Source organism: Macrosteles quadrilineatus, unplaced genomic scaffold (assembly GCF_028750875.1).
Source record: "Macrosteles quadrilineatus isolate MER2022 unplaced genomic scaffold, UCM_ALF_1.0 Scaffold_4__1_contigs__length_99947679, whole genome shotgun sequence".
NCBI lineage: Eukaryota > Metazoa > Arthropoda > Insecta > Hemiptera > Cicadellidae > Macrosteles > Macrosteles quadrilineatus.
Window position 1 is genome coordinate 65,414,653 of NW_026542597.1, and position 10,176 is coordinate 65,424,828.

Below are 10,176 nucleotides of genomic sequence, written 5' to 3' on the forward strand. Positions count from 1 at the left end.
GTCAGCTCACTACAAATCGAAACTACAAATGGCAGAACTACAATGGAGATTTTGTTAACGTCATATAGATGTTGGGACTTACCAATATGGTCTTTACCACCATGCAAAATTTGAAAACGATTGCTTCAGCCGTCTAGGAGGAGTTTTCGTATTACGAAAATTCATAAAAGTCGAAGTATAAGGGCTTAGCTCACTCCGCTCAGTAACAAAAACATGTATGTTGTTATTATAAATAAATATTTATGTGTTATTATAAATCTACGGTGTTGGCATACGTCTCACGGGTTGCTTCTGCATAGAAAACTATTTATTTTTCTAACCCTTTCTCTGATTTTGTTCCCGTTACTTTATTTATTATTATGTCTATTTATAGTTTTTTTATGACATGTTATTTATTATTATTTATTAGTTGTTATCTTGTGTTAGTTAATATCATGTAAATTATGATGTTGTGTGTGCCTACCAAGAGGACAGCATGGACTTAAAGCTTAAATGCTGCATTGTAATTGGGCTTTTTACCTGTAATTGAGTATTGTCATCTAAACAAATAAATAAAAAAAAACCCAGGACAAACACCCCAGTACATGACAAAAGTACTGTTTGTTTTGTTGTAAACTGATGTTCTTGAAATGATTATTGATAGAAAATGTAAATTAAATTAAAAATACTGTGATGTGAAAAAAAGAATGTGTACTGAAAACTGTTTACAAAAATTAATAATGAATATAACATATGTTAATAACATCTTTTAAACAAAGTACTAGAGCAAAATTTATTTACAGAACAAGGGATAAAATTAATTGCTTTTAACAAGTACTCTGCAGACAAATATTTTATTTAAATCACTTATTACTAGCCAAGGGCTGTGAAAAAGGTTTGCCGGGGGACAAAGTTCAGTTCCTGAACCAGTCGAGACTAGGCACCCACAGTCCAGTGTTTGTAGACCTACAGTTTTTATCCCCTTTTTTAACTGTTTTTAACGTTTTGTGAACTTTGATGCGACTAATTCAAGAATGGTTGGGTTTCTTCATAGATAAAACATAGTCCTATGTTATATCTATGGTTTCTTCAAGTTTTGTGACCTGGTGATGACGCTAATGCATTGAAACGCGCGTAGTCCAAGTCCAGTATAGGAGCAGAGGAATAACGAGGCAGTTAGGTATTATATAACCTTTTTACAATATTTTTGTCAACGTTATTCGGAATAAACAACACAGATCGATCGAGGAATATTCATTTTGTGTGTTGTATTAAATTTGGAAAATTGTACTGTTATAACATTTTGAACACAAGTTGGTATAGATGGGTAACATCGTTTTTGAGAGTAAGAGTTTAAATGATTGGAATAAGCCAAATATATCGTTTAACCACGATATAAGGAAAACGGAATGATTATAGGTGAATAAATATGCCTCGATTCAGCAAATTTATGAATGATTAATGATAATCAATGACTAGCTACATGTAGAGATTAAAGTACTACATGGCATTAAGAGAAGCCTGCTAGAAACTGAACTAGAAGGAACGCGCAGGTTATGACAAATTAAATGGATGGATGTTGGATGTCATGTCAGATTTGTTGTTTAGTGTTTGGTGACTTGTTTGTCGTTCAATTGTGAAAGTTTTTATCTATTATTTGAATAGATGGCTAAATCAAGGAGTGGAAAGATTGCTGCAGGTTTAGCTGGTGCTGCGTTCTTTTTTGTTTTATTAGCTTTTGCAACACCGAGTTGGGTCGTCAGTGATGGCTATTTACCTCATCCTAAAATGGAACAAATCGGTAAGAGGGCGTGTCTAGGCTATGTTTATGTACAAAGTAAATAAAGCCATCCATTTAAGTTAGGCCTACTATTAGATTTGGAAAGGAATTTTAGTAGTTTTTGACTCAAAGGTTGGCTGATTAGTTAGCCACAATTCACTAGATACCTTCAAGACAAACTTGCAAATGTTTTAACCCTCCGAGTGTCCCTAGTTTTGGTCTTAATGTTTGCCTATTTTTTGCGCATTTGCAAGGTTTTATTAAAACGGATCTGAGAAGCTTAAAAACAATGTTAATTATACTGTTCTATATACCATTTTGTTTGGAAAATCATGGGCTTCAATATTATACATAAAACATAAGGAACATTTGTTTCAAAAAAAATTTTTAGGTAAAAAAAATATTTTGGAAAATTTTCTAAAAAAAATAAGTTCGCGCTCAATGAAATGGTATAAATTATAGGCCTATAGATATTTGAAAATAGCCACTTTGTCCTAAATTTTATGAGGATTACAAATATATAATACCGTAAGGAAATAAGTTAGATTTGCAAATAAATAAGTTAGGCCTATGGGCAAAAACAGATTTCAGTACATAGCGTTTGAATGCATAGCCTAACCATAGCTAGGAATCTGGATGATAATTTACATCAATATCACTACCTACACAAGCTACCTACTTCTTCAGGATCATCAACCAGCCCTTCAAAATCACTTTAAAAATCTTCTTATAAATAATGCACCACGTATATCACTACTTTTGATTTTTAACACTAAAACTATGATAAACGTAATAAAACACATTAGTCCTTGGTGCGAGGTTAACCAAGCTGTTTACAAATACGCACGTCAGCTGTCTGCTAGCCTACAATTATAATCGGCTCGAGAAAAAAAAGCGCTTAGAGACAGACCTCGGGAGAAAGCTTAGAATCTGCCAAATTAAACGATACCTAACTCGATCCAGTTCAATCCGATTTTGTTAGTCGTAGAGCCTTCGCCGTAAACAGTGTTTGTGAATCGAAAAATCTACACAAAACACTACACAAAGTGTGTTATGTGTCGATTTTTCGACACATAACACTCGGAGGGTTGATAAAAAAGTTCAAGGCTGCCTTGAAGAGAGCATGTGCTGTTTTTAATGGACTGAGGCTTTCCAGTTTTAAGTTTAATTAACTTATACGCTTTCATTTATTATTTGGATTTTCTAATATGATTCTACTATCTTAAAACGTTCGCGAGGCCTACCACTAAATATAAGTTAGTACTAAATTTTTCATTCATGTGGATCAGTGACGCACATATGCAATGGCTGGTCACATTAAAATATACTGACGTCGCAGTGTTTCAATGTTTTTAACACTCCAACTGTCAGCGTGACTAAGTTATTTAATAGTCGCGTTTTGCAAGGTTTGGGTTTTAAATCCAAATAAATTGTTAAGCTTAGGAGGTCTAAGTTATCGATTGTAAAATGGAATGATTTTTAAACCTTTGGAAAGATAAGATTTTAAACTTGCACTTGTTAAGTAGATGAACTTCTGTTTATCTCACAATTAACTTAGACCACTGTAATTAGGCACTAAAGTGAATGGAAATTTCAGCTGCAAGTCAGTTCCACCATCAACTTAGGCCCTACGCGTAACAAAACTGCCAAAAATGTTTATTTTCAAAAAGTTATTTGTCTACAAGGGATATTTTTCGTCTACAAAGAAACGAGTGGTACCACTGCTATAAGGAAGAATGTTCCTTTAACACGTTCGCTGAGCGTCGCATATATGCGACACCACGGTCATTGCCACAGACCGAGGTTTAGCCTACATTTGAATCTTACACATAACTTAGACCGGCTGTCACTTGGTTAACAGTAGGCCTACACACAGACCATGGGCGAAAACCTGTAAAACAGTGATCATTTACATTGTAATGTGCTACAATTGTGTTTGTAAATAATTCTTGTTTTTTTGTATTTTTTACAACCTTTTGTAATGTCGCATATTTGCGACGCCCGGTCTACAGCAAAGACAATACCTAGTAAAAATTATCATAGTTTTCTTGAAATAGACTTATTTTTGACCAATTTTTCTTAGTTTTATCATAGCATTATAAATAATAAATAATAGACAAATTTAAAAAATAACTTTTTTGAAAAAAAATTCATTATTTCACTGCCATATCCCCTTAACCACATTTGACTCCCGGTCTATGTGTAATATTAACTTAAAATGTATTGGGCTCGACCGATGCTTCTAGGGTATTGAATGAGGCAACTGAAACCGTGAATTAATTCATGTACTCACCCCAAAATGTTGTTAATTAATTTATTATGATTCAAGTTATTAAAAATTTAAGTTAAGTTAAACCTTGGTTCGTCGCAATGACTAACATAAAAAAATCTTAGTTACATTGGCTTATCATTTAGCTACTACCAACTCAGAATGTGTGGTCCTCAAATAAAAAATGAAGACCTAAGTTTCCCCAACCAAATAGTTGAGTTGGTTGAAGGTTGAAGTAGGTATTAAGAATCAAGTAACCTCTCAGCTACTATCCAGATCTGCCCGACAAACACAACACAATAATGATTAGGTATAAGTTAGACCAACTTTATTGATTTAGCCTATGCCTAAACTTAATATTGTTTTTTTACCTAGTCCTATGTTTTATGCTAATTTTTTACTTTCTACCCTGTTTTTTGACTACAGGATTGTGGGTGGTCTGTTTCCATGATTTCGAGGACACAAGACATTGGTATGAAACAAAATTCACAGGCTGCTGGTGGGTCTTTGAAGAGGAATACTACATAATCCATGATATCCTGCTCCCAGGTTTGATTTTTTTTAGAAAAATTGACTTAGAATCTACTTTTAACTATAAAAAAGTGTTGTACTTTGTTTACTGAACCCCTTTAAGTTGCCCAATTTAACACAACCAAGTTACATTACATTAGGGCCTACGATTCCTTGTTAGTGCCAAGTTTTTTATTGTTTAACATTTTTTTTAAGCGTTAAACTTTTACAGGTATTCTATATAACAATTAAGTTGAATTATATTATTTTGGCCTTATGGTTAAAAGGCTATAACCAACTGTAATTTAGAGTACCCAGTTTTCAATTAGGGGGCAAGTTTTCACTTGTTGATAAAGCAAGCAAAATATTACACACTGCTCTGGTGTTTCAGGTTTCTTTTTAGCGACCCAGTTCTTCTTCACAGTGACAGTCATAGCCCTTCTGGCCGTTGTGTTAGGGGTGGCTCTGTACTTGGCCTGCAGTAGAGATCAAGAGAGATACGTCTTGTTGCTCATCGTGATTGGCACTGCGGAACTAGTTGGAGGTGAGTTTTCTTTCTTCTTGAAGCTCTTGTCACTTACTGCTTCCTCTTAGATTACTAACTTTATTTATATTAGTAGTGTTAGGCTCAATAACACGTTGAGTGCGGCCTAAATTATTTAACGAAGTGTGGGACTGGTGAGCGTGGCGGACTACGTTAAACTATGTACCATTCCTAACTCCAAAGAATTGATCCAGAGTGAGCTCAGCTTCGTACGAGGAACATTGTTTCGCTTGCTGCCAGTTTTATACTTTAAACTGGTATAATTTGTTTTCAGATCTGACAATTTCAATAGTGGTGGGGGCTGTTCCAAATTTAGTTTAGTGTGGGGTTTTGTCTTGGATTTAATGTAATTGAATAGAATAGCGTTAATTACTGTAGTTACTGTAGTAATTACTGTTAATTACTGTAGCATTGTGGAAGGAACCTTACCTCAAAATTGTGCTTGACACCTTTTTTGTGGTATTTTTTTATGGTGTATCCGTGTTTTTCGCCTCTGGTTTTTTCCTACATTTGGCAATACTGAGGGCCTACTAGCAGTTTTTAATAGAACTCTTTTGCAATTTGACTATTGATGCAACTTGATATTGTTGAACTGTGTTTGACAGAAGTTGTAGGTCCAAGTGTTAAGGATCACTCAAAAAACCTACACATAATATATATTACTGGTCAACCAAGTTAAGTTACGCTTATTTAGACACAATGTCTATGGGAAATGAGAGACTCTGCCTTGGATGAACCAGTTTGATATGCATGACTTGATCGGTAACTTAAACCTTTGGTTGATTCTTATTATTGTAGAGGGTAATGAGTAGCCAGAAAAGCTTGTGAGAGAACTCCTTTTGTGGGACCAGAACCAGGAGATCTGAGACAGTGGTAAGACCAGACAATAACTGTTTGTGCTAGCAGGATTTCTGACTGGACGTTGCAGATAAAGGAAAACCTCAAGAAAATGAGTGTTGTGTAATGGGGTGAATGTCAATTTTAACTATTAGGGGAATAATTTCCAAAGCATATGGAGTACTGCGATGCAGCCGGCTCCTAGAGGGCCCAAGACCTCTAGGGCTGTACCAGGTAGCGATTAGTGATATCCCCCCTATTTAAACCTCGCCAGATACTGGATTTTGTCAAGCGTTTGGGTCTAGAGGGGTGCTCTAGACACAATAGATGTTTTAGGTCACAGTGTATTCTATCCCTTATAAACATTACTATTTACTGCATAGAGACTAAATCCAATGTGTATTCTTCGTTTGTTTCAGCCGTTTCAGGGACGATCGCGTTGATCATTTTTGGATACAATGGAGATGGGAGAGTGTGGATGCCTAACTGGGAACACAATCATCTCGGCTACTCCTACGCAATGGCAGTGATAGGTGTGATCTGTTCGTACGTCAGCAGCTGGATGTTTCTGGTGGAGGGAAGACGTCACCATATCAAGCGACAGAAACTGGAGGAGAGACATCTAGGCGGAGGCAGCAGCGGATACCCCATGCATGCCACCAAGAGTTCACACACCACCATTTAAACAGATGCCTTAATCAGAAAATGCACACGAATGTCAGCTTAGAACTGTGGAGTTAACGTTAAAATCTGTGAAAATAACTTAAAAGCAATCTCACACTATATAAACAGCATTGATAAAGGTGGAAAGAACTATGAAGTCTTAGCTGGATATCTGTAAGTAACTTGATGAAGCAATCACACCCTATAAAAAAGCATATGCCATGCTTAGGAATAGCAGATAATGTTGTAAACTCAGTTTAGAATTATGAAGTATTATATTTCTGTCAATAAGTGGTAGGCCTAATGCAATCTAACACAGGTTAACTTCAAGCTGCAATTATTTACAAACCAATTGGATTGTACAGTATAACCTCCACAACCGTCAACGGTGGGACTTGAACTAGAACAGTTATCAGAATATACAGATAACAATACTGCACTTTAAATTTAAAAATTACAATAATTTTGGAAAAATAACTCAGTGTTCACATAGTATTTTTTGTGAGGATATCAGAGTTACATGAGTGGGATAGAGTCCAATCTGGCACAAGAAACATAAAATTATACACTAAAACCAAAACATTCTCTTCAACTCTCACCTTCCCCAGTTGAAAACGCTGTCAATGAGAATTCTGATGTTTTGTATATCGATTGAAGTGGTTTGTTTCTTGTGCCACATTGAAATCTTCCCCATCAAGGTAAGCCTGCTGTCCTTGGGGCCTTCACATTGTAGCGTATTATTTTACAATATATAGATGGTTTTATATACACCGGTACTCTGTGGTATATTCAAAATACCGCAGGCACGTACAGTAAAAGTAGCAAAAACCCATTAATAAATAAGGTTACAAATAACACAGATTGACGGTTAATCCAGGTTCTATTGTACAATAAAAGCAAGTTTACTTCTTGTTTTGCAATGAGATGGTGTGGTTAGACTAGACACTAGCTGGACATTCCATCCCCATGTTAAAGTTGTAGCCAGTTTTAAAATCAAAATCGCCGTAGTTGCGCTGATCTAAGTTACTAATTTCTGTCAATTAGTTTATTACCAAGTCAAACTGATAGAATGATGAGCTAGAATGATGATAGAATGATTTATTATGAGCTATAGCAACTGTTATGATCAATCAACTATGTCAGCAACAAATATTAAGGTAGAAAATGGAATTTTAGACACTAGTGCATTCTGTGACTGGCTCTCACAAATATGTTTTTTTAAATTATAAAATTGGCGACAGCTGGTCCAGATAGATGGGATGTCTTCTTTTGTATCCAATAGTCAATAACACTAGCCAGTTTTCTGCTTACTATTTTCTGTTGAAAAACATATGTAGATATTGAACAAGTCATTCGTATTGGGTTGTGGGTTTTCCCAATTTTCTAATACTTTTGTGTAGTGAAATGGTTCTGAGAAATTCTGTTCATTTAGCTTTTCACCTTTTAATAGCAAAGTTGACATAATTTTGCATTAAAGATTTTTAGGAATATTTATTAACAGCTATTTTTACGATTAATTATATCTCCTCTATCGTACCAACTTTGTTGAACAACTGCTAGTTTAGAGTAATTTAGTGTTACTGTATGCCTAACTTGAGTATTTGAATATTGTTACTCTTTTGGTATTGTTGCTACTTAAATTTGCCTTATTTTTGCACTGCCTTCTTTATAAAAAACACTTTTAGACAGAAAGTTGTCCGTCCACATAGTACTACACAATACTTCTTTCTAAGTGTAGTATAATTATATCAATGTGTATATTTATGAATACCTTAATACATTTTAATAGAAATATAATATATTTATTATAGCATATATTTTGTAAAATTTGTGTGCCGTCCAGTTTGTTATTTAGGCTATATAATAGTTTTTAGTTTTGTTTAAGATCTGATTGAATGTAAGTAACTATAAATTTGTATTTGTATGCTAGATATTTCATGTTTCCAATGAAAAGTTATTATACATTTTCCTAATATTATAAATTTCCACTATTAAAAATATTAATAGTGGAACATTTCCTTAGTCGTAAAATATTGACACGTACATATTATTATTTACATAATACATATTCATTGACATAATGTCTGAACAATACATAATATTCATATATATAAAATACATATATTTTTGTAGGCCTATTTATTTGCACAGTATAGAATGAAATCAGCGTTTGCTTGTTTTAAAATACCACAATTAAAGCATTATTAATGTATAAGAATAAGATTTTGAAATTGTAAATAAACATTTTTTTTATATAACAGTGTTCTGTTGTCTTTTTAAAATGTTGTCTCATTGAATATTTTAATATTTTGGTTTAATAATTGTTGTGACACATTTTAAATATTATTTTAAATAAAGTATTTTTTAATAAACTTATATGCTTTTTTTAGTTACCAGTGTTTTTAGAAAAAGGTATTCCTATAAACCAGTTTAAGTTGAATGAAACTGTGATATAAATAAATATTATACGTCTACTATAATTTAATATTACTAGTGCACCTTTTGCTCGAATTCGAGCAATTGCAAAGTATTCCAGGCGTTATTTCAAAACGAATAACACTCATAATTTCAGATTACTTAAAAGAGTCAATACAAAAATAATGTAATCAATCACTCCACTACATTTATCGAAACTAAAAACGAACTCATTCTTAAAACGAATGCTTTTGTGTGTATGTGTTTACTATGAACAGCTGTAATTAATACAAATTATTCGTCTGTTAAATAGACAAAATATTTTTTCTTCATAAGAAATACATTGGGATTTTGATGACCTGTGGAGAACTTTTATTACAGTAATTGGTGAAAGGGGGCGTGGTCCACACAAAAAATACTTAATTTTGACACATTGTTTGTAAAAATCCGTCCATTATTAAGAGAGGAGTAGTGTTTTGTAGAAATCGCCTTCACGTATTATATATAAGGATGCTTTGGCAATTGATTTGGCCACCCCAAAATAGTGTATGGCAAGACTACATTTATTTTGTGATCTTATGGGCCTGTCTTTATAAAAAAAGAGTATTTAATCCATTCTGATATCTTCTAATTTGAGTTTAGAGGGGTTCTACATCTTAATAAGCCATAGACGAGGTTAAAATATCAGTGTATAATGATTATGAATCCACCTCCTCTCTAAGGGTAGTTGTTTTGTCCACTAAGTTTCATTGTTTCATAGGTAAATATACAGTTTTATTACCTTGAGAGCATTGTTTATTCATTGTTTTCATTCTGTCACTAGAGTTAAAACTTAAGTTAAAAGGATATTTTTATCAAACCTCGGAGTTTAAAAAACTAAACAACTCTAAAATTACCTTAGACTGGCTAAGTCAGCGATCGCATAAGACCAATATATGGAGCACTGGGGCTGACTGCTGAAGCCAACTTTGGTGCGTGACATGAGTAGATTTCGGCAGCCGGGTAATGAGTCATACAAGTAGCGGGTAGCGATCTATCACAGTGTGTTCTAGTGTACACTACATCCGTTCCTGAAGTGAAAGATTAGAGAATGATGGTTAGCGCTTTACCACTAGGTACTGTAAAACCACCAGTGCTTCATTGCACAAAAGCTAAATTAGAAATCATTAACATTAACTA

At 33.9% G+C, this 10,176-nt stretch overlaps 1 protein-coding gene across 1 annotated transcript; it reads left to right on the forward strand.

The window, feature by feature from the left end:
* Positions 1-1,559: 1,559 nt before the first annotated feature.
* On the forward strand, positions 1,560-8,956 carry LOC128993254 (uncharacterized). Its single transcript, XM_054417039.1, has 4 exons — positions 1,560-1,780; positions 4,455-4,577; positions 4,930-5,082; positions 6,339-8,956. The coding sequence occupies exons 1-4, from the start codon at positions 1,645-1,647 to the stop codon at positions 6,602-6,604; spliced, it is 678 nt and encodes a 225-aa protein (XP_054273014.1). The 5' UTR covers positions 1,560-1,644; the 3' UTR covers positions 6,605-8,956.
* Positions 8,957-10,176: the final 1,220 nt, after the last annotated feature.

What these genes read in the sequence shown, in the direction of transcription:
- LOC128993254 (XM_054417039.1), top strand. Translation starts at nt 1,645, where the DNA reads ATGGCTAAATCAAGGAGTGGAAAGATTGCTGCAGGTTTAGCTGGTGCT. An exon ending in CCATGATATCCTGCTCCCAG is followed by an intron (nt 4,578 to 4,929) that starts GTTTGATTTTTT and finishes CTGGTGTTTCAG; the next exon opens with GTTTCTTTTTAGCGACCCAG. An exon ending in CACTGCGGAACTAGTTGGAG is followed by an intron (nt 5,083 to 6,338) that starts GTGAGTTTTCTT and finishes CGTTTGTTTCAG; the next exon opens with CCGTTTCAGGGACGATCGCG.